Source organism: Taudactylus pleione, unplaced genomic scaffold, assembly GCF_031769625.1.
Source record: "Taudactylus pleione unplaced genomic scaffold, aTauple2 ptg000229l, whole genome shotgun sequence".
Classification (NCBI taxonomy): domain Eukaryota; kingdom Metazoa; phylum Chordata; class Amphibia; order Anura; family Myobatrachidae; genus Taudactylus; species Taudactylus pleione.
In genome coordinates this window covers 1,915,097-1,940,476 of record NW_028284631.1, presented here as the reverse complement: position 1 = coordinate 1,940,476, position 25,380 = coordinate 1,915,097, and the positions used below count along the sequence as shown (strand labels likewise).

The following is a 25,380-nucleotide window of genomic DNA, read 5'->3' as shown; positions in this document are numbered from 1 at the left end:
TTACTTCTGGGGGCACTACCAGGGGGGGATTACTTCTGGGGGCACTACCAGATGGGGATTACTTCTGGGGGCACTACCAGGGGGATTACTACTGGGGGCACTACCAGTTGCTGCATTTCCCACCCTAGGCTTATACTCGAGTCAGTAAGTTTTCCCAGTTTTTTGGGGTAAAATTAGGTACCTCAGCTTATATTCGGGTCGACTTATACTCAAGTATATACGGTACTTCCTTTTGTAGAATGCCAGCTATTGATACTCCTGAGTGTGATTTCTGGAAACCCCGAGTCAGGTCTCACCCCATGCTGTGTACTCCCGCCTCTGAACTGCATGCCATCCCTCAGTCAGCTCAGCTTTCAGTTTGTGGTCAGCACTGCAGGCCAACTTCTGGCAGATGGGACAGCACAAATGGAGATGGGAGCATCTAGTGGCACCTGGCAGTACTGCACTCAGCAGTAACACTGACAGCAGCTCTCTATCACCCGGCCTCACACAGAGTGAGATTGCTGTCACTCACAAAATGGTGGAGCTGCTAATTCACAGAATTGTGTGCTCATTGGAATCAATCTCACTGTGAGAGTGCTGAATCTGCAGTTAACCACAGGGTGTTATGGCATACAATATCTGTATTGCGCAAAGAACACGACCATTAAGGTGTCAGCCTTAATGATCGGAATTTCATTGTTTTTTTTTGTTTGAGTGACAGAAATTCAGTAGGTTTTGTGAAGTTTTAGATCATTTGTAAGAAGCCTTAATGGGGCGTGAAACCGTAAGACTTTTAGTCTATGGAATATATATATTCACAATTTTATGCTTTAAGCTCAACCTTACTTTTACATGATTTGCAAAATACAAGTACATTCCTGGGCTGGCGTACAATATATACTGCTTGAATGTGTCTTGTTCCACACAGGGTTGCAATATTTTGGACATTGCCTTTTGTTTGTAGAAAGAGGGACAGGAAGCTGAGTCAATATTTGAGGTTATGGATTAACTAGAGTTTGGATTCACCATTGATGGCTGAAAGAGGAGTCCTAAAGCAAAGTGTCTGAAAACGTAGAAATCCGAAGGAGTCCATTGACAGCTACAGACTTCCAAGACGTCTGCTGGATCCATGCAGTGATGAACTGTAAGTGACACATGGTATGACTATGAACGGAGTAAGCGTGTAACTTAGGAATATAGTTTGTATTGTAATGTACTTATAAGCTATGTACTCATGTACAACCAAACACAAACAACACATAACATTACAATAACTTCACAACTGAAATCAGTAATGTAGTATACAGTATTTCTCTAACCAGTAAAACACCTTTTCCAGCTGCCACAGCGAGGCACTAACACATGGCGAAAACAGTGGGTACAATCTTATATTGCTGTCTATTTTTCACATTTATCCCTCATGTTATGTAAATTGTATATATGTAATATGGCGTAAACAGCTGAGAGGTTGTAAAAAGTCTATCATGTATCAAAGATATAAAATTAGTACAAAAGAAAAATAGTATATACTATTTAATTATTTCTTAACTTAAATAGCGATGCTTGGGAAATGTTTCCCTATATATATCTAATTTCATAAGTCATCTGATTACTACCAGGCATTTAACAGATATCAAAATAATTCATCCAATGAAATCCAATCAAGGCCCTTTCTGTGTGGCGCTTGTATGTTCTCCCCATGTCTGTGGGAGTGTCCATCGGGACAGATATGAATGAATAGATATAGTCAGATATTAGAGTATATATATATTCACATACATACACGTAGATACATATACATACCATTCTTGCCTACTTTTGAAAAAGCATTTCACGGAGATTGTGAAAGCAGCACCTATGAGCGCGTTGGTAAAGTGGGTGTGTACTGCTACATCTTAGAGGCGTATCATAAAACTGACTTGCATTCAAATGTAAATGAGCCCCAAAGCAGTTAGTAAGATCTATTTGTTGATGAAAACACACTGATAATTTTCAGAAAATTCATGTAGCCATAGGGATCATTGGGGTAGATGTATTATAGCCGCACTTAATGTGCCGCTATAACGCTTCCCGCTTCGCCTCTTTACCGAGGCGAAGCAGGAAGCACTACCGATGAGATGTATAAACATCTCATCGGCCGGAGAGGGGGAGCGTTAACTCCCCCCTCCGGCGCTACCCGCTAGAGACAGCAGCGCATCAGCCTAGTGCTGATGCGCTGTGTCTCTCTCCCGGCCGGCTCCACTGAGCATGCGCGGGATCTCACAAGTATCGCGAGACCCCCGCGTGGAGCCCTGGAGCCGGCAGCCGCCGCAGCAGGGACAGCGCTGTCCCTGCTGTGGGGATAGGCTAACGCCAGGCTGTAGCTTTCGATAACGACAGCTACAGCCGGCCGAACGGTCATGCGTTATGACCGTTCGTACATGGCCCTGCCGTTGGCGCTGCTATCTTCTAGATAGCAGCTCCGATAATGACAGGGGCACACAGCATACACATACATCGGGGGGAGAAGCGGTATCAGCGCACATAACGTGCGCTGATACCGTTTCTGGGCTTCGTACATCTCCCCCATTGTGCCTTATATCCATTGCAGGGAAATTATACTAATGATCCCATTTGAATGTATACATTTTTTAAATATAACAGCTTTATAATGAGGGTAAGGTGCAATCAGGGAGATTGCTAGACTCTTCAGGGAGGCAGAGAGATTCTTACTATTTCAGGGAGTCTCCCTGACAGTGAGGGAGGGTTGGCAAGTATGATACATACACGTATAAACACATACACATATAATATATATACACATGGCTGTGGCATGGAACTCAGAATGTCACAGTCAGAATGTTGACATGGTTAAAATGTCGCTGTTTAACATGTTAACACCAGAACGCTTTCTGCTTATTTTAGCCTAACCCTAACCCCTAAACCAGGGGTTCCCAACCACGGTTCTCAAGGCACACTAACAGTCCAGGTTTTAAAGAGAACCATACTTGAGCACTAGTGACTTAATTAGTACCTCAGTTATTTTGATTTAACCATCTGTGCACAATCATGGATATCACTAAAACCAGGACTGTTAGTGTGCCTTGAGGACCGAGGTTGGAAATCACTGACCTAAACTAACCCCTAACCTTACCATAACCTAACCTAGCCCCTAACCCTAAAAATAACCAAAAAAACAACATTGACATTCCAGCATTGACATGTTAAATATCAACATTATGAACATTATAACATTTTAACCATGTTGACATATTTGAATGTCGACATATTGGTTGTCGTCCTACAACCCATGCCATTCTGACCTGATCCCATACACACAGACACATAAAAAGTGAATATACACCAAAGATGTACGTGATATTTTTTCCCAATATTTTTTATTGAATCTGAAGCAAAACAAGACAATAAATCAAACATTGTACAATGAAAAAAAGTATATATAACAAGTAGGAAATACCAAAAATATGGTGACCAAAACGCTGATAAATCACAAGTACATTTTATAAAATAGGTGACAAAACTGTAAATATATAAATATATCTCCAGGACACTGTGATATTATGGGGTTTATGTATCAAGCAGTGAAAAGCGTGGAGAAGAGTACCAGTGGAGAAGTTGCCCATAGCAACCAATCAGCTCCTACCTATTATTTTATAGACACTAATTGATAAATGCTACTTCAAAGCTGATTGGTTGCTATGGGCAACTTCTCCACTGGTTCTGTTCTCCACACTTTTCACACTGTTCGATACATCAACCCCATATCTTTTAATAAAAACACTCTGTATTTTATTATACCCATATGGACTAGACATTCTCCTATTTCTAAATAGCTCATTATTGAGTAAGGAAGATTGCCCCCCAAAAATATTCTGATACTACATAGTGGTTCCAAATTAACCTAGTTAGCGCGTTAGAATAAACCTGTTACTATGGAAATTCGGTGGGTAGTTGCGAAGACACCTATTATTTCTTTTGCCGCAAACTTAGGAAAAGTCTTCCACTACATTAGCGCCAGTCACTAACTTTCCTGTCATATTTAGCTGTTGTGTGTCTAACAATTTGCACCTTAAACAATGTTTATACTGGACACTGACACAATGTGGAAAGAAGAAAAAGTGAAAATCTTTGAACATGGGGCCCGATTCAGAGCCGCTCGCAAGCAGCTCGATGTTAGCGAGCCCCGGAGCGAGTGAATTTCTCACTTGCTACGGGGCTTGCGTGCGCAATGCACAACCATCGACCCGCTTGCGAGTGGGTCTGAATGAGGTCCAAAGTGTTCTGCAAAACTTACTCTCATATTTGAAGAATCTTTATTTTGTTAACACTGGTCAATTTGCACATATAACTGCGCTCCTCCGCCAGCACGCAACGAGAAGGTGCAAAATTATAGGGCGAGACCTGAACTTCGATAGCAGTATATTTCTAAAAAATAATATAGGGGTCTATTCATAAAGAACATGAAGTGGCTCACGATAAATATCACTATATGTCGCATCACATCAATTCTATATATAGTAATGTTTAGTAGCCATTCAAGTACCTCTCCAGCGTCTTCAGGCGCTGTCCGGCCCCTCCGCGATCCCTGTACGCAGTGTGAATACAGACATATCGGGAGCCCGATATGCCTGCTTCACACTGTGCATGCCTCGGCATCTGAGAGCAGCAGGTTACGTCAGACCTTCTGCAAAGGTCGCTGGGGAAAGGGGGCGGAGCGAGTGCCTAGTGTCGGGCAGAGAAGTATGCAGCTTCCCAGCACTATTTGGCTTGCGGTACATATTACGCCATCCTCAGATGGCGGATCTGTACGCAGGAGAGGAATACAAAAGTATGGTGATGCGATTCATCCATGGAGCAGGGGTGCCGCTGGAGAAGGAATAACCTCCTACACGAATTGCACCAAGCAGAGTAGAGCCCTGATTTCCGCTAAACAGGACTCTTCTCTGCTTCATGAATAGACCCCATAGTGCAGTAGCTCCCAAACTGGGTGCCTCAGGGCACTTGCAGAGGTGCCTCGGGTTGGTGATCCAGTACCAAATAAAAGGATTTTTAGTCAGTGTGATACCCAAAACCAGTGCTAATGGCTGCCAATAAAAAAATATGTAGACAAAATCGCAGCCCTGTCCACCAGATAACTGACCCTAAGGGTGACATATAAGCACAATTTACTTAATTTAATTTTTGCTGAATTTCTCAATAAAAAAACGTTTGGCCCCAAAAAATGCTGATACTCTAGGGCACCGTGATTCGAAAAAGTTTGTGAACCAGTGCAATAGTGTTAATTGTTCTCCATTTTAAAGACCTTTTACCTCCACTTCCTGCATCCTTCACTCCTATACAATTCCCTATAGTGAGATATGCTACATATTTATTTACTTTTATGTCTACAGGTTCCCTGAGCTGCACAATGTGGTCGATCCTTATCCTGACTGTCATTCCATCTGCTTATAGCAGCTCAAGTAAGCATGTCAGCTGCAGCAGCCTGAATGTTACATTTTCTAGGAGTATATAGCAGCATTGTACTCTATTTGTATTGAGAATATTGAAAACAGGATCAGAAGTAATAATACAGACAATAACTTGCCGGCTGTGTCTTGCAAATTCAGGGCCGCTAATGGTGCATATTTTCTCAGTCTCCTCAAAGAATAACTAGAGGTAGGCTATGCCAGAGGTTACCAAACGCGGTACTCAAGGCTCCCCAACAGTTCAGGTTTTAGAGATATCCATGGTTGAGCACAGGCGTCTTAATTAGTACTTCAGTCAATTTGATTTAACTGCCTGTGCTCAATCATGAATATCTCTAACACCTGACCTGTTGGGGAGCCTTGAGGACCGCGTTTGGGAACCCCTGAGCTATGCAGAGAGGCTCATTGCTATGTGTAGTCTTTCATTTTGGGATTAACAGGCGGGAATAGAGAAAAATAAACGTTTACTGAAATAAAAATAAGGTCTGACCAACCTATACATTTCCCACCTCTCATTCCCAGTCTTCTCCAGTAGTCAGGATGCGAATCGTGTGCTGAAAGTTAAAAAACGTTCCAATGCTCAATTTCTGGAGGAGATGAGACCTGGGTCGCTGGAGCGAGAGTGCTATGAAGAGAAATGTGACCTTGAGGAGGCAAATGAGATATTTGAGACTCGTGAGGCCACTGTAAGAGAATTAATACTATAACTCAGCTGTTTTCTACAGTAACTCTCTGCAGACCGTCATGTCCCTATTGTAATATTCTTCTTTTATTTGCAGCTTGACTTTTGGGCCAAATACTTTGGTAAGTGTTTATGCAATGGCCGTGGTAACTGGTAACGTCGTATGGGGCCCATTTGTCATTAACTATTTGTGGCATATTCAGCAGACAGGTGTTTTTGGGGGATAACCGCAAACAATTAGTAATCCCCAGATGTATTATGAAGGGACCACATCAGGTATCTCTGATATCTGCTGCTGTTCCTCCATTTTCAACAGCAGCCGCAACCCCCAAATGTTTCTATGGGGAACGCAATGCTGTTGGATTTACCAAGTGCATTCCGGAGCTTGGCCCCCGCAGCTAATGCCATCTGAAGATGGCGTTGTACCGATGTAGCCAATGGGCTTCACATTGCAGAAATTACTGGGAGAGGCAATGGCCGCGGCGCATGCGTGGGGTGTAGACCAGGCATGTGCAGGAGTCCTGGCACAGTAGTGAAGAGACCGCTGACATGGTCACTTCACTCCAAGCACATTGCAAGGATGGGCTCCTTTCGGAGTCCCTGTCACTACGGGTGCTTTTTAATACGTTTGGCCAATATGAATGCATACTACAATGTGATTGTGGGTGCTAATATCGCCCAGATCGCATTGAGTATGTGATCATTAATAAATGGGCCCCTATATGTGCAATATAAATAGTGAAGTGTTGTATCTCTTACAGATGGGGATCAGTGTCTCCCTAATCCATGTTTAAATGGTGTCTGTAAGGACGGTATAGGGAAATTTGACTGTACCTGTCACAAAGGCTGGGAAGGACAGCTGTGTTCCTGGGGTAAGTTTCTAGAGCACTCGATGCTGCAGATATTTAAATTGTACTGTACCTACTGTATTGCTAACACACAATGGAGGCAGTCATATGAGTAGAACCAATATTTATTAAAATGCAACTTCACAATGAAGTAATAGTAACATCACTGAGGCAGCTGCTGTGGTTCAACTCTGTCTGCAACCACTTTCTACATCAGTGATGTCACTTGTTCCTAATAAATTGTCTGCATCCACATAAACATTGGCTCAGCAAAACAAAATGTCTTCCCCCACTTTATACTTTAGTGTGTAATAAAAAATAAAACACATCCTATTTTCAATTTTTCTAAGTGGTTTATCGCATGATAATGTAAAGCAAACAAGAAATGTCTTAGTACAGATACTGTGATAAACATATTATAGATTCATCCTTTTTTTTTAAATTTAATCTCTTTATTTGTAATTATAGTTGATACAAAATACAGCATAATAATTATCCAACACATATTGTGTGCAAATAATTACAAACAAAATATTATTTCCAAAAAATATAGTGTGTACATCACTGTTAATATACAACTATTATTTATTTAATTTTTAACAAAAAAAGAAGGATACAGAAAGGAAAGATAAAATGGGGTAGGGGTGTCAACCTACAGTACAGTACACTACACCACTCAGAGAAGACCAGATTCATTCCATTCCGGGTAGTTGCCTATGGAATTCAGAATACCAACGGTCCCAGGTAGCATGAAAATTTATCACAATATCATGGAGGAGCACAGTGATATATTCCATAGAGGCTAAATACCATATTTTGTTCAATACCACTGTCATTGCCGGAGCCTCGATTTGCTTCCAGTTTGTAGCAATCAACAGTTTGGCTGCATTATAAATGCTTGTTTTGAGGTTTAGAGATGGATGTAGTGGGTTTACATAGAAGCATATGTAGACTCATTAGGGGGAGAAATACCGACCACCCTAGACACCAAAAATGTGATTTCATCCCAATATTTTGATATCAGGGGGCAGTCCTACCACCAGGGCCGCCATCAGGGGGGGACTGCCGGGACTGGAGTCCCAGGCCCTGGAAGAACGGGAAGGGCCCGCCCGCTCCTACTGCTGCTGTACAGCCTGCAGCCCCACACTGCCCCTTTAACAAAAGCAGGAGGCCCAGCCGCTGCCACCGCCCGTCGCCACCAACCCGGTTCCCACCAGCCTACAGCTGTACAGGACAGTGAGGACACGCCGCGTCCCGCTGTTAAATAAAGTTTGTTTTGGACCCACGTGACGTCATGATGTCACGCTGTGCAGCACCGCTGAAGGGAGATGTCACATGAGCCGTGTGAATGAGGAGCCGCCAGGGGAGAAGAAGGGACTCAGGGCCTGATTCAGAGCCGGACGCTCTGAACGAGCGCCCGCTCTGAATCAGGGCGTGTTTTTTTTTTTTAGTGAAGTGGCCTCGTGGACGCTTGCATAGCTGTGGGTTACCACCCACAGCTTATGTGAGCGTCCATGATGACTGGCATCGGGCTTGCGACAAGACCCTTGCGGTTGGGTCTCGTCTGCCGCAAGCCCTGGAGTGATTTTGGCTCTATCAGAGCCAAAATCACTCCCACTGACATCACTAGTGATGTCAGTGGGGCCGGACCCAGACGGTAGGCGTTCCCATGGGAACGCCTCTGTCTGGGCAGCCACGCCCCCGGAACACCCACCAAAGGGGGCGCGCTGTCACTCACCATCGACAGGACGCCCCCTTTGGTGCGAGACCCATAACGACGGCTACCCCGTCGTTATTCGGGTCTCGCGCATGCGCACAACGGAGGCGCCTCCGTTGTGCGCATGAGCATTTGGGCAACATCGACCCGCTTGCGAGCGCTCGCAAGCGGGTCTGAATGAGACCCTCAGAGCCCATAAGGAAATAAGGTAAGTTCAGAAAGAGGGAAGTTTTTTTTTTTTTAAGAGAGAGAGATGGAGACATCCGTGTCTCCATCCCTGCACTGAATGCTGAAGCCGTGATCAGAGCTACCGCAAAGGCTCTGGGCCTGATTCAGAGCCGGACACTCTGACCAGAGCGCTCGCTCTGAATCAGGGCCCTCCTACCTAATATTGGAGCGGCCTCTTGGACGCTCGCATAGCTGTGGGTTACCACCCACAGCTTATGCGAGCGTCTATGATGATGGTCACGATGGTCAAGACCATCACGACCATCGGGCTTGCGACGAGACCCTGCGGTAGGGTCTCGGTGACCGCAAGCCCTGGAGTGATTTTGGCTCTATCAGAGCCAAAATCACTCCCACTGACATCACTAGTGATGTCAGTGGGGCTGGACCCAGACGGTAGGCGTTCCCATGGGAACGCCTCCGTCTGGGCAGCCACGCCCCCGGCACGCCCACCAAAGGGGGCGTGCTGTTACTCACCATCGACAGCACGCCCCCTTTGGTGCGAGACCCCGAGCGACGGCTTCCCTGTCGCTCGCCGGGTCTCGCGCATGCGCATGACGGAGCCGCCTCCGTCGTGCGCATGCGCATTTGGGTACCATCGACACGCTTGCGAGCGTCCTGCGCTCGCGAGCGGGTCTGAATGAGACCCTCTGTGCGGTGCTGCTGCAATCGGGGGGGAGTTCTTATATGTGCATCACAAAATATATATATTTTTATAGGGAGACCCTTGACCATAACAGAACTTGACATTATGCCATCCCTCCTGCTTCCATTGCATTGATGTGTATTTGACATATTTTTTGAATACTGAAGGGCTTCAATAAATGCCTATTTTTTTGCTTACTATTTTTTTTGCTTACTTTGGTGCGCTGGCCCTCTTTCATGAGCCTCTGGTGGAATTACAGTGTGCCCCAGCACCCTAACTTTGAAAATTCTGGAAGTGTGTGCTATTATATTTTATATATATATAACAATGTAAAGCCATCACTCCACAGTGTCAAATTGTACTTGCCTAGGTGCACTCGGACGGTTATATAACAAAACAAACTGCGGCACTCACGGGACCTTGTAAATAAGATTCCAACAGGTCTAAGTTTCAACATTTTGGTCTCACGCATTGTTTAGAAAGAAAATCCTATGTTTGCCCCATGGCCCATATTTAATCGGGGGAAGGGGTGAATTTGTAAAAAGCTGGGGAGGACAGTCTGAGCACTCGTCTGGCTTAATAATTTTTGGTGAAAATACTCTTTTTATTGTGTATAAATAAGGTAGCGGCGGAAGGGGGGGTTGTGGAGGGTAGGGAGGGATTAGGGGGGGGCCCTGCCTATTTTGTCAGTCCCGGGCCCTGCAATTTCTGATGGCAGCCCTGCCTACCACACATGTAAATAGGAACCAATCTGGCCGCATTGCTTCCAACAAAGGTCCGAAGACCCCGGGAAAATCTGATGCAGTTTTGCAGGAACCATGTACCAGCGAGAATATACTTTAAAGGAATTTTCTTTTATGCTGGTATTAATGGAGGACTTAGCCACCCATTGCCTGATGTCTGCCCAATCATCGTCCTCCAAACTAATCCCCAGGTCTTGCTCCCAGGTCTGCTCAAAGGGTTCCCTCAATTCAGGGGATGAGGGGGATAACAATGAGTACAAGATTGATATGGATCCCTTGCAGCCAGGGTTGTAAATACATCTACACTCAAATGCAGTAGATCAGGAATGTCCAACCTGTGGCTCTCCAGCTGTTGTAAAACTACAAGTCCCAGCATGCATTGCTTCAGTTTTGCTATTAGGGAATGCTAAAACTGTGGGAGGGCAAGCTGGGATGTGTAGTTTCACAACAGCTGGAGAGCCACAGGTTGGCCAGGCCTGCAGCAGGTTGTCACGGTTTGCGGGATTTACTGAGTGAGCGGTTAAAACTACCAATTTGTAAATACGTGAACTTATGGCTAGAAGACATACCATATTTTTCGCACAAATCTGCTACATTTTTGAGGGCAAAATCACCCTGAACATGCAGGATTCTAGTTATCCCAGCTGATATCCAAGGATGCATATAAGAGTGCATGCACCTCAGTGGGAAATGAGGATGGCGCCATAAAGGGATCAGGGTGGATGGGTAGGGTGCCACTTTTAAATGTTTATTGAGTTTGTCCCACACTTGCAGGACAGTCCTTATGCAGGGAAATTCCCGAACCGAGGCTGGTCTCATATTGGGGGGGCAGCCATGGAAGAAAACTAACTAAGTAGGTGCCCACCAGACATTTTCAAGTAATACCCGTTTCTTACTCCCATCCTCCGAGTGCCATGATGTTATATGACTCAATTGTGTTGCAGAAAAATGTCTAACAAAAATAGGAAGCCCAAGACAACCATTACTCACTGATTTGGCCAAACAAGCTCTACGATGTCTCGGTTTTTTACCAGACCACACAAAGGAGCCACATAATGATTGAACCTCGCGGAGATAAGAGGCCGGGACCACAATTGGGATTGTTTGGAAAAGGTATAATAACCTGGGAAGAATCATATAGATTAATGCTAAAGGTAATAATCATATTACCAGTGATAGGGGGAGATGTATCAAACTTCCTAAAGAGTGTAGAAGTGGACAAGTGAAGCAACCAATCAGCTTCTACTTATCATTTTATAAAATTCACTTGATAAATGCTAGCTACAAGCAGATTGGTTGCAATGGGCACCTTCTCCACTTGACCACTCTTTAGAAGTTTTTATACATTTCCCTCTATAATGTGTTATAAAAACAAAATGGCAGCCTCCTATGAAAATACACCTTTTCAGTGCAGAAATGTCTCCAAAATCACAAAGAATGACAGGTGGTGCCAAACATAATGCATTAAACAGCATAAAGCACATATATATTTTTAAAAACAAAAATGGCCTGAACCTCTGCGCACTTATATGCTGCCCTCTTCCACGAGCACCTGGGTGTCACCAACACCCCACTAATGGACACAGTAAATAAGATGTGGAGCTCAGATGAAGGCGCTTCTTAGAATAATATATATGTCCAATGGAATATGGGACTCAACTTTCAGAGTCGAAAATTATGATGAGTCATCTAGATTCCTTATTGCTTCTAATATTTAGAGGCTTATTTATGTTCTCCCAATGCGTGGGTATATGGAAAAGAGAAAAAGATCCCCCAAAAAATGTGTGTAGTACCATTTGAGACAAACATTATATTTGTATTTGACATCACCAAACTAAGATCGAAAAAAAGGAAAAACCCCAAAGGCTGTACCATTATGGGTGGGATCTCATGTGTCTGGAAAGATGTGGGTCTACATGCACTGTGAAAAAAGAATATTTGAGGGGACGTACCCCACTCACTTTAGCTATAGGTGGATTAATCAATGTAATCAGCATACCAAACTCACAGTAGATATATGCGTTTTCCTCCCATGAAGGTTTCTTTTAACCATATGGAATCAACAGCAAAAACGTGGAAGGACTTTGTATTCCAAAATATGTTTCATTTCAATGTCATCCAAATAAATACATACCAGACTATTTGTTTCCAAATAAATCCAGATATAAAGGAAAGTCCAAGTGGTCACATAAATCAGTCCATGTATTAGGTCTCCAAAAGCCTGGCTTTACGTTCCCTCAAATATTCTTTTTTTCACAGTGCATGGTGACCCACACTTTTCCAGATACATGAGATCCCACCCATAAGGGTACAGTCTTTGGAGTTTTTCCTTTTTTTTTCTATCTTAGTTTGGTGATGTAAAATACAAATATATTCTTTGTCTCAAACAGTACTACACACATATATTTTTTCTTATCTTTTTCTCTTTTCCATATACCCACGCATCGGGAGAACATAAATAAGTCTCTAAATATTAGAGGCAATAAGGAATCTAGATGACTCATCATAATTTTCAACTCTGAAAGCTGAGTCCCATATTCCAATGGACATATATATGTGAGAACCAATATATGTGTCATTCTCAAAACTTTGGCCATGGCTGTATAATACTATCCAATAAAGGTCAGACCAGATATTTTTAGGTTTTTTTCTTAATGAAGTTATTATAGTTTTCAAGTAATTACTCAGGGGAAGAGATACAGAAGGGTAAAAAGGGATGGTTGGGGTAGAGGTATATTGTACTGTAGAACAGACAAATCATGAACTAATCATCCAACACGGACCTCCATAATTCAAATATATTGGGCCTGATTCATGTAAAAGCGAACGCAGCGAGTATTGGTGATTGCCGTCTGTGAGTTTATGGAAATGGCCTACAAAATCTTTTCCTTGTGTACATCCGTACGGCCGAATGTGCAAGGACTGAAATTACCTTTTTTTGCGCCCATGCACGCTGTAATACTGATTGGTGCGTCCTTATTCGCAACATTGAAAATTGCTTTTGCCTTATATCAGGTGCAGTTTCTATGTCTGACCACAGCCTCCTATGCTTTGCGGCAGTACGTCAGTGAATGCAGCCGCTTGCATTGGCACGTCCGGAATACTCCCATAACACGCCCACTTTGCTCACTACCAGCCACCAGCCAGTCACTGAGCAAAGGTCCATCACTTTACCGCCACCTATCTGATACCGTCTGTCCCAATTCCAGCAGCATCTTTGTGCATATGCTCTGTGTAAGGCATCTTAGGGATATTCAGAACTTTTCGTACATGCACAGTTGCAAATTATTTCTCAACTACGTGACCATCAGCTTGTGTACCGATTGCGCACATCTCAGAACCAGGCCCCTTGTATGAAATCTTAAGACCTGAGAAACATACACGTTGTCTGTCATGTACATAAAGGAAAAAATGAAAAACATACATGTTGTCTGTAATGTACATAAAGGAAAAAATGAGAAACATATATGTTGTCTGTCATTTACATCAAGGAAAAAAAGACTCTGCATGAAGGACACAAAGGGTAGAATGGTGAACACGAGTTTCTATGATTTTTCTGACCAGCATAAAAAATTTGAGTAATCAAACATTAATATCACATTCTAAGTAACGGCTGAACTTCTATGTACAGTTAGTAATGCTTATATTGTACAGTTCTTGAGAAAATCAAACTTAAAACTCTTTCCCTTGCTCTTTATTTCGTCATGTGTTGAAAGCTGGTAGATTTCCTATAGCATATCTCTCAACTTTTCAAATCTTTGAAGTGGGATCTGGTATGTTTCAATGGGGTGGCCCCACACTCTGGGGTCATTCCTAGAACTGAAAGTCCACACATAACCCCCTCCCCTAAATTCTCACATGTAGGGATGGAAAATCAAAGCCCTAACATCGATGTTGCCATTGACACATGACATGTCTGTGGTGAGAACACCATCACACATGGGGTGATGTATCAAGCAGTGAAAAGAGTGAAGTTGACCAGTGGAGATGTTCCCCCCCTAGCAACCAATCATATTTGAGGTAGCCTTATCAAGGACATTCGATAAAATGTCAGGTAGAAGCTGATTGATTGCTTGGTCCACTTCTTCACTTGTCCATTATGTTCACTTCTTGAGACATCATCCCCCAATAACAGTTAAACATTGATGTTTGCTTAGCATCGATGCTCTGTCTTCTCTGAGAATGCAGAAGGAATCAGGACATAGGATATAAATGAACATCGGCCAACAGACATCAATTGTGTCCTTTTGACATCAATGGAGAAACTGGCCTATAATATCAAAGGTTTCAAGATGTTGATGTCTCGTCCTTACTTACATATTTTGCCCACACCAGTGGCATGTGCAGGCTGTGCCTATTTACTTCTCTTCTGCTGTACAAATACCTCCCAGAACTCAGGACTCTTGGACAAAAGTGCTGCCGGTCAGGATGGCAGGACAGAGCCCTCTAATTGGGGCAGTTGAGAGGTATGTCTATAGGGAATACATACGATTTACTAATCCCGACAGCGGCATCCCGGCAGAGGATGAAATCCTGATCGTCAAAGGTAAGTATTTACTAACCTACTTCTACCCCCTAACCCTCCCTTAGGGGTGCCCAACCCTAACCTCCCCCCCAAGTGCCTAACCCTAATCCCCCGTCTAAGTGCCTAAACCTAACCCCCCCTTCCCTGCCACCTAAACCTAACCTCCCGGGGGGTGCCTAACCCTAACCTCCCCCCGGGGTGCCTAACCCTAACCCCCCCTTCCCCTAGCCTAAACCTTACCTCCCGTGGGGTGCCTAGCCCTAAGTCTCCCCCGGGAACCCTAAACCTAACCCTCCACCCCCTGCGGCTGTCCGTGCCCCGGCGCCCGGTTTACCTTCGATCGGTAACCCGGGTTTCAGTCTTCCGGCATAGGTAAAATGACAGGCGTCGGAACATCGACGCCTGTCATTTAACCCCTTGCCGGGATTAGACAGTGGGGTAGCCGATGGTCTGGATTTTGTCCATTGGCTTCCTGACTGCTTCCCGTCTATAGTATGGTGAAGTCACAGAAGGTTTATTAGAAGCACACCAAGCTGTTCAATCTCATCACTGTGCATGATCGTCTCCTACCTGACCAGAAGATAAGTAACTTTGTGCTGACACATTGAAGAAACCATGCACTGTAACATTTATCTAATTATATGTGTAGGTGACACTTTTTAAGGATTAGTCTTGTTATTGGGATACAATGATATTTCTACTCAGTCATTTACAATAAATGGACATAATGCATAGTGGGAGATGTTTAAACCTTCTAAAGAAGACAAGTGGAGAAGTGCTATCATTTAACTAGTACATTCTATACAATAATGGATAGAATGTGATTGGTTGCTATTAGCTCTCCACTTGACCTCTTTAGAAGGTGTGACACATCGACCAGTTAGTATCTGATAACTTTACTGTCACTTCACTGTCTTCCAAATAGTACCAATAGTACTGATCAGGGCCGTAGCTAGGGTAGTGAGGCCGGTGCCATTGCACAGGGCATCGCAGGACAGGGGGCACTGTTTGGGCCTATCAAATTTCTGTTTATTATCATTCTTGCTTGTAGCTTCCTCTTATTTCATCCCCAGCATCTCCTGGCCTCTCCTATCTCTTCCCTGGTCCTTCACCATGAAGCCATGGCCATTTTTTGGGTGCATTATGTCCCTTTGAAAAATGAGGGGGGCGCCAATGCTCTCTCTGGCATAGGGCACCAAATAGTCTAGTTGTGGCTTTGGTACTGATTCTTGGATCTTAAAAAGGATCTATCGGACAGTGGCTTATCTGTAAAGTGGGTACTGGATGAATAAGGAGTTTCAGTGGATTGGGGACATTGGGGGAGAAGTATCAAAACTTGGAAAGAGATTAAGTGGAGAAAGATAAAGTACCAATCAGCTTCTGTCATTTTTCAAACACAGCCTGTAAAATGGCAGTTAAAAGCTGATTGGTTGGTTCTTTATCTCTCTCCTAGGTTTAAAATATATCCCCCATTGTCTTTAGGGTATGCTTAAATTCCTTATTGAAGCCCTCCCAGAAACCTGTTGTACACAAGATGCTTTTACTATCCTTATCATACAAATGTTGTAACCTACTATCCCCAATAATAGAAGTCACCCACTTTAACTGCTCCTTGAATAATGGAGGCTGCAGTCACTTCTGCACAGAGACTGGGAATGGTACATCACGGCTGTGTAGCTGTGCCCCGGGGTACCAGCTGGATGAGGACTACTGCAGCTGTAAACCAAACGGTAAGTGCATATACTTCTCCTCACTTCTGTTTTCTTCCCCCCTTGTGGTACTGATTTAGAGTGGGATGTAAACAAACTTGCATACAGTATCTTGTGTGAGATCGCTTTGGCCAAAACTTGGGTGCACAAATTTGCCCTTTGTAGACTTGCATGATTCTTGCACTGTGCCCACTTATGGCCACCCTTTATTAACTGAATTGCTGCTTTGGAATGTAGTTCTCACTGGTATAATAACATTAAATACAGAAGACAGGTAGGTGAGTACTAAGATTAGGTACAGAAGACAGGTAGGTGAGTAATAAGATTAGGTACAGAAGACAGGTAGGCTGAGTAATAAGATTAGGTACAGAAGACATGTAGGCCAAGTAATAACATTAGGTACAGAAGACAGGTATGCCGAGTAATAAGATTAGGTACAGAAGACAGGTAGGTGAGTAGTAAGAGTAGGTACAGAAGACAGGTAGGCTGGGTAGTAAGAGTAGGTACAGAAGACAGGGAGGCTGAGAATAAAGATTAGGTACAGAAGACAGGTAGGTGAGTAATAAGATTAGGTACAGAAGACAGGTAGGTGAGTAATAAGTTTAGGTACAGAAGACAGGTAGGATGAGTAATAAGATTAGGTACAGAAGACAGGTAGGCCGAGTAATAACATTAGGTACAGAAGACAGGTAGGCTGATTTATAATATTAGGTACAGAAGACAGGTAGGCTGGGTAATAAGATTAGGTTCAGAAGACAGGTAGGCTGGGTAGTAAGATTAGGTACAGAAGATAGGTAGGCTGGGTAGTAAGATTAGGTACAGAAGATAGGTAGGCTGGGTAGTAAGATTAGGTACAGAAGATAGGTAGGCTGGGTAGTAAGATTAGGTACAGAAGACAGGTAGGTGAGTAATAAAATAAGGTACGGAAGACAGGTAGGTGAGTAATAAAATAAGGTACAGAATACAGGTAGGCTGGGTAGTAAGATTAGGTACAGAAGACAGGTAGGCTGGGTAGTAAGATTAGGTACAGAAGACAGGTATGCTGAGTAGTAAGAATAGGTACAGAAGACAGGTAGGCTGAGTAGTAAGAATAGATACAGAGGACAGGTAGGCTGAGTAGTAAGATTAGGTACAGAAGACAGGTAGGCTGAGTAGTAAGAATAGATACAGAGGACAGGTAGGCTGAGTAGTAAGATTAGGTACAGAAGACAGGTAGGCTGGGTAGTAAGATTAGGTACAGAAGACAGGTTGGCTGAGTAATAAAATAAGGTACGGAAGACAGGTAGGTGAGTAATAAAATAAGGTACAGAATACAGGTAGGCTGGGTAGTAAGATTAGGTACAGAAGACAGGTTGGCTGAGTAGTAAGAATAGATACAGAGGACAGGTAGGCTGAGTAGTAAGATTAGGTACAGAAGACAGGTAGGCTGAGTAGTAAGAATAGATACAGAGGACAGGTAGGCTGAGTAGTAAGATTAGGTACAGAAGACAGGTAGGCTGAGTAGTAAGATTAGGTACAAAAGACAGGTAGGCTGAGTAATAAAATAAGGTACTGAAGACAGGTAGGCTGGGTAGTAAGAGTAGATACAGAAGACAGGTAGGCTGAGTAGTAAGATTAGGTACAGAAGACAGGTAGGCTGAGTAGTAAGATTAGGTACAGAAGACAGGTAGGCTGAGTAGTAAGATTAGGTACAGAAGACAGGTAGGCTGAGTAGTAAGATTAGGTACAGAAGACAGGTAGGCTGGGTAGTAAGAGTAGATACAGAAGACAGGCTGAGTAGTAAGATTAGGTACAGAAGACAGGTAGGCTGAGTAGTAAGATTAGGTACAGAAGACAGGTAGGCTGGGTAGTAAGAATAGGTACAGAAGACAGGTAGGCTGGGTAGCAAGAATAGGTGCAGAAGACAGGTAGGCTGGGTAGTAAGAATAGGTGCAGAAGACAGGTAGGCTGAGTAGTAAGATTAGGTACAGAAGACAGGTAGGCTGGGTAGTAAGAATAGGTACAGAAGACAGGTAGGCTGGGTAGTAAGAATAGGTACAGAAGACAGGTAGGCTGGGTAGTAAGATTAGGTACAGAAGACAGGTAAGCTGAGTAGTAAGAATAGGTACAGAAGACAGGTAGGCTGAGTAGCAAGAATAGGTGCAGAAGACAGGTAGGCTGAGTAATAAGAGTAGGTGCAGAAGACAGGTAGGCTGAGTAATAAGATTAGGTACAGAAGACAGGTAGGCTGAGTAATAAGATTAGGTACAGAAGACCGGTAGGCTGAGTAATAAGATTAGGGCCCTCATTCAGAGCCGCTCGTTAGCGGCAGTACGCTCGTTCCGAGCGATGTTTGCACATCTGCGCATGCATACGCTTTTTAGTACGCATGCGCGAACCAGTCAGTGCGGCCGAAAATCGTTTGTACGCTATATAGCGAGTGCCTGCTATTTTGAGTGACAGAATGAGGCGTATGTGGGTGGTAACAGGGGAAGGTGCTTGAAAATGGGGAGTGGAGATCCGAACGCAGGCGTGCTTAAAGGTCAAAACGGGCGTTTTATGGGTGTGTATATTTAAAACAGCTGCGTCATTGATCACGTCACTGGGTTATTTTAGAGCCAGAACTGCTCGCAAATTTGTGGTAGCAAACACCAACCACAAGAATAGCGAGCAGTTCATACCCTTGTCGATGTACTCGATTAATCTAATAAATAGCGGACATGACGTAGGATGCGAGCGGCCAGGGGGCGTTTTTAACAAATAAACGAGCGTAAGTTTTGCTCGTTCGTTCAGACTTAGAGGTGTGAACAGACTGCAATGTGCGTACGGATCATTTGAATAGCCACCCCTTGTTTTTAAACGAACGACCGCAAATAGCGAACGGCTCTGAATGAGGGCCCAGGTACAGAAGACAGGTAGGCTGAGTAGTGTACACAGGTTGTGACTGTGCCACAAGTAAGCTCAGGTCTGTATGTAAATGGTCTGTATTTTGCAGTGGAGTTTCCGTGTGGCAAAATGAAAATATTCAACTCTGACTATTCAGCCCGTCTCACGGGAGCAAAGAAAGGACGTAAAGGAGACAGTCCTTGGCAAGTAAGTACATCTAATTACTCGTCTCTGTAATACAATAGTGGGATGTTGTTAGCCAAATGAATTGACAACAATCATACATAAGTATATAAGCTGAAGCAACTTCACATGACAGGGAGAAGGGTTTCCATTGACTATAAGGTGTCACAACAAAAGCAAATCACAACTTCAAATGGTTACATTTATTCTAATTGATTACTATTATGTGCCCAAATACACTGTATATTTTACAGCTTTTGTTGCCAGGCTGTCACCTCCGTGTAATATTGCATGATGCAGCAGGGCTGCCATACTTATTGTGAGTCAGTGGATCTCTGCGATAATAATGTAGGTTAATGAAAGGCTCCTTGTCCTCCTGGCTGCAATTTGTCTGTGTTGGATCCCTCTCTGTTGTGGTTCCCACACATTGCGCCGGATTCAGAGATGGACGTAATGCCGATATTTATGCAGTTGAGTGATTATCGATAAACTGCGCAAGCATCTACGTCGCACTGCACATGTAACAAGGTACATTACCGTAGTTGCTCGCTGCAACCTTTTACTCACAGGGGTAAATTTACTAAAGCGCGAGTTTTTAGAAATGGAGGTGTTGCCCATAGCAACCAGTCAGATTGGAATCAGTATGTATTACCGCCGGCCGTATGAAATCCAGACGCTGGAAGCCCGGCGATCCTGACAACAAATTTTCGGTAAGTACTACTAACCTTACCCCCCAACCCTAACCCTCCCTTAGGGGTGCCTAACCCTAACCCCCCCAAGTGCCTAAACCTAACCCCCCCGTCCCCGCAGCCTAAACCTAAGTCTCCTGCGGGGGGGTGCCTAACCCTAGCCTCCCCCCAAATTAGGAATTTGTAGATGGTGATTATAAAAGAGACCACGTGAGACCCCATAAAAATTACTTTGGGTTAGATGAAGCATAGAAAATGACATGCATCGTATAATGATAAAAGCAGTTTTGTAAAGTCATGTCAGGGCGTCAGCTGGAAGTACAAGCTATGCTGAGCTGTGCCGGCCTATGCAGAGATTCTTTGATTTCAGTTGGATCTCTAGGACCAGGGATAGCACTGGTGCAGGTCTGTGCTGATAATGACAAGCAACTGATAGCGACAAATGACAAGCAACTGATAGCGCCGGTTCAGTTGCATAGATCATGCATACAATTCGGCATAGGTTGATTTTCTGCATATAGGGGGAGATTGAATAAAGCTTGGAGAGAGATAAAATTAGACATAAATAGCACCAACCAATCAGCTCCTAACTGTGACTTTACAGGCTGTGTTTGAAAAATGACAGTTAGGCGCTGATTGGTTGGTGCTATTTATCTCCAATTTTATCTCTCTCCAAGCTTTATTAAATCTACCCCTTAGTTCCATGCACGCAATGCAAGTGTAATTACAGTCAGCTTGCGTTCACCCCATAATCTTTTGTTCCTGTCTATAACCCTTCCTCCTGCTGCATTATTCTAGCTGTGGTGCTTATAAGTTCCACTTTTCATGTCACTATTTTTTATGCAGTAATAATGAACCCTACTTATTTCATACCTGACCAGCAGTACCCCTGCTTCCTCTTGTGATAACAGGTTTTGCTCCTTCATGAAAAGAAGTTCCAATGCGGTGGAGTATTGATTCACCCATCGTGGGTTCTGACCGCAGCCCATTGTTTCAGAAATCCTGGAAAGTACTTTGTGCGGCTTGGTAAGTGCATGTCCATGTCACTGCCAATTATCTGCTGTTTGGTATTTACATTTTTTCAGCAGGATTGACCTGGTATCATATAGCTTTCACTGACTGAATGCAAGAGTCTCTCAAAATAAATTATATCTAATTATGTTACTTATCCAGCCTCAGCACAGGTGACCTGTGTATTACAGGTCATGAAATGTATAAATGACTCACTTACAGTGGCGTATCTATAAAGGGTGCAGTGTGTGCGGGGCACACAGGCCCCCGGGTACAGGGGGGTCCTGCACCGCACACACTGCACCAACATTTTTTTAAGCTTACCTGTCCGAAGTACCGCGGAGGGTGTTAGCGCTGCTCAGAAAATGACCGTGGTGGCCATTTTTCTGGCGTTCTGTGCATGCGCAGTACAGTCCGGGCACACTCTAGTGCCCGGAGTCTACTGCGCATGCGCAGAACACCGGAAAAATGGCCGTGGCGGGCCATTTTCCGGTGTTCTGAGCAGCGCAGACACGCGACGTGGGACCACGGACAGGTAAGTCTAAAATAATATGGGTGCAGTGTGTGCAGTGCGTGCAGTGCAGGGGCCCCCCTGGACCCGTGTGCCCCGCACTCACTGCACCCATTATAGATACGCCAGTGTGACTAGCCATTTGAGTGAGTTCGTGAAAATTTCATTACGAGTATATGATGTATAGCACAGGTTTTCAAACTCGGTCCTCAGGACCCCAAACAGTGCATGTTTTCCAGGTCTCCTTACAGAATCGCAAGTGAAATAATTAGCCCCACCTGTGGAGCTTTTAAATGTGTCAGTGAGCAATGAATACACCTGTGCACCTGCTAGGTGACCTGGAAAACGTGAACTGTGTGGGGTCCTGTGGACTGAGTTTGAGAGCTACTGATGTCATCAGGACACCACACAGTTCACGTTTTCCAAGTCACCCAGGAGGTGTGCAGATGTATTCATTACTCACTGACACATTAAAAACAAATCCACAGGTGGAGCTAATTATTTCCCTTGGGATTCTGTGAGGAGACCTGGGACGAGATGCACTAAATGGAAAATGCGATAAAAACCCAGTTTCCGGGGTTTTACAGCATTTTCCATAGGCACTAATGTGGGGCCGCCGGGGTTCCGATGCGGAGGGTAACGCCAGCTTTTGCTGGCGTTACCCTATAGAGGCCTATGGGCTTCTATTGCATCACGCTGGTATGAGGGATCCGATCAGATCCCTCCCAGTATGCCGTTGCGGCAGCTGTGTCATTCTGCGCATATGGACTCCCTGGTCATAAACCCGGAAGTCCACGGGGCTGCGAGGATCGCAAAGGACAGCTCTTATCGGAAGAGCTGTCCTTTGTGCTACTGATCGCATATGTTAGTGCATATGTGATCAGTAGGGATGCGGTGTGTGGCGGTAAGTACTGCACTATGTTAGTGCATCCCGCAACCTGGAAAACATGCACTGTTTGGAGTCCTGTGGACAGAGTTTGAGAACCTGTTTGATAAACATATCACATTTTAAATACTATATGATGTTTTTTTATTAATAAGTTATAGTTTACTTCTACCTTGATCTGCCAAATGGACAAAAAAATGGGAAAACCTGAGCAAATGAGGGACACCGAGCATATTGAAACGAAGGCTTCCACACAGATGTCTCTCATTAATTAAGCAAATAGCTCCTAGCATGGTCAAAGGTAAAATATGAAAATACTGGACTACCCTAGTTGCCTGCCGTTATAGCTGGTATGGCTACAAGAGGAGACCTTAGTGACTTTGAAACTCAACAATAGGCAATAAGGCATACTGTTGTACGAGCAGCCAGTTTCATAAAATCAGTCTCTGCCACAGAGCAGAACATTATACATGGGCTGCAGTGCATAGTCAGCTGACCATACCTAGCAATGCACGTTAGTGAGTTGAGTGGCACTTAGTGTACAGGCAATGGACTACTGTGTAGAAAGGATATATGATCAGATGAAACATCCTTCACCAGAGGAGTGTATGTGTGGTGCCAATCTAAAGAAGAGCCCTGAGTGCTTATTTCCAACAGTAAAGGTTCTGTTGGCTCTGTAATGTTGTGGGGATGGTTCCATAATGGTACTTTCTGATAATTTTCACCCATATTGCAGTATTGAGGGAAGATGTGTCTTTCAGGATGGCAATGAACCCATCCATAAACCACATGTGGTCACAAAATGGTCTATTGAGTATGACACTGATGCTATTCAGATGCCACTGCCTTCTTAGACACCAGAGCCGAACCCAACTGAGCATGTATAGCTACAAGGCATCCGTTAAGTGACTTTTCTCCTGCACAATTCCATACATTGGGGGGGACTCAATACTACAGCACATACAGGCCGCACATGACGGCCCAACACTCCTCTAAGTGACTTTATGTTGGAGTTTCCAGTTTTATATTCACTACCTTTGTGTTCAAAGTAACTTCTAGTGTACACCAGTATTCATGTAGATGCATCAGAGTAAGTACCCACACCCACCAGAGTCTGTGACTAGAATCTCCTGCATGTTACTGTGTATATCAGTGGTTCCTGACCATGGTACTCAAGGCACACTAACAGTCCAGGTTTTAAGGATAGCCATTCTTGAGCACAGGTACTTCATTAGTACCTCAGTTATTTTGATTTAACCATCTGTGCTCAAGCATGGATATCACTAAAACCTGGACTGTTAGTGTGCCTTGAGGACCGAGGTTGGGAAACACTGGTGTATATGAAGAAAAGCCTTCAGCGGAATTAGTACATACCAGTGGCGGATTTTACCTAGGGGCTGCGCTCCCCCCCCAGTATAATCCGCTACTTCCGTGAGCCAGTTGCAGTCCATGACTGCACTGGCTTCGCTGTTACTGGAGGTGGCTTCCTATTGAAAGTGCCACCTGCCAGTCACACAAATGACACGCAGTCCCAGGGGAAGGTTCCCCTGGGACGGCCAGGCCGCTGCTCTGCCTTTCGGGCAGCTCTACAGGGCAACCAATGCAGCCCCCAGAAGCCGGTGTTATGCATATGCGCGGTGCCACCGCTGCTCATGAGCATGCGCCGGTCCTGGCGCCTACCAGATTCATTGCGCAGGCGCTGGGACCCATCCGGCCATGGCCAGACCAGCAGCAGCAGCCCCCCTCAGGTAAGAGGGCAGGAGCCGCTGCTGGTACATACTGTAGATATTCAGGAGCTATTTAGAAACAATGATTTTAAATATACAAAATAATTAGCAAGACCAAATTGATCAACAGGCTATTTTCTGTCAGGAAATTACATTTATTCAGGTTAAATAAATAAATAGAATATTTCTAACAGCTGTAATAAATATTAGTGTACGTGATACGGTACATACATAAAGAAATAGTATTGACTGTACAGCAAGACATAAACTGGATCATAAACCCCACTGAAGTATGTCTCTGTAAATGTCACACCACAGGTGAATATGACCGTCGGACACTGGAAGATACAGAGCAACAAACTTATGTGATCAAGATCATCACGCATTCTAAATATGATGCTCAGACTGTAGATAATGACATTGCCCTGCTGCGTCTCAGCGCACCAGCAGTGTATAACAAGTATGTGCTGCCTATCTGTTTACCAAGTCAAGGACTTGCTGAAAGAAATTTGACACTAGAGGGCACTGAGGCCATAGTAACTGGCTGGGGCAACCAGGATCAAACGTTTCGCAATCGCTCTAGCGTCCTCAGCTTTATACAGGTCCCAATAGTTCGCCGTGAGAATTGCTCTGAAGTCATGGAGAACCGTGTATCTGGTAATATGTTATGTGCTGGAAGGTTGGGGGAAAATCAGGATGCATGTGCTGGAGACAGTGGGGGGCCCATGGTCACCAGGTTTGGAGACACCTGGTTTCTTATAGGGTTAGTGAGCTGGGGAGAGGGATGCGGACGACTGGATAATTTTGGGGTATATACCAAAGTAGATCGTTACCTTGAATGGATCAGTCAGCAAATAGCAATCTATGAAGAAGAGGTATTAAAACAAACAAGTCAAGTTAATAAACCAAATAAATACAAGTCACGTAATACTTAAGGTTCCCCGTAATCTATCACCATTCTCAAAT

At 44.2% G+C, this 25,380-nt stretch overlaps 1 protein-coding gene across 1 annotated transcript; it reads left to right on the top strand.

The window, feature by feature from the left end:
- The first annotated feature begins 5,362 nt into the window (after window positions 1–5,362).
- On the top strand, window positions 5,363–25,349 carry LOC148517019 (vitamin K-dependent protein C-like). Its single transcript, XM_088479277.1, has 8 exons — window positions 5,363–5,441; window positions 5,970–6,133; window positions 6,227–6,251; window positions 6,891–7,001; window positions 16,423–16,563; window positions 19,517–19,614; window positions 21,191–21,305; window positions 24,733–25,349. Exons 1-8 carry the CDS (start codon window positions 5,363–5,365, stop codon window positions 25,347–25,349), a joined length of 1,350 nt encoding a protein of 449 aa, XP_088335403.1.
- The last annotated feature ends 31 nt before the right edge of the window (window positions 25,350–25,380 follow it).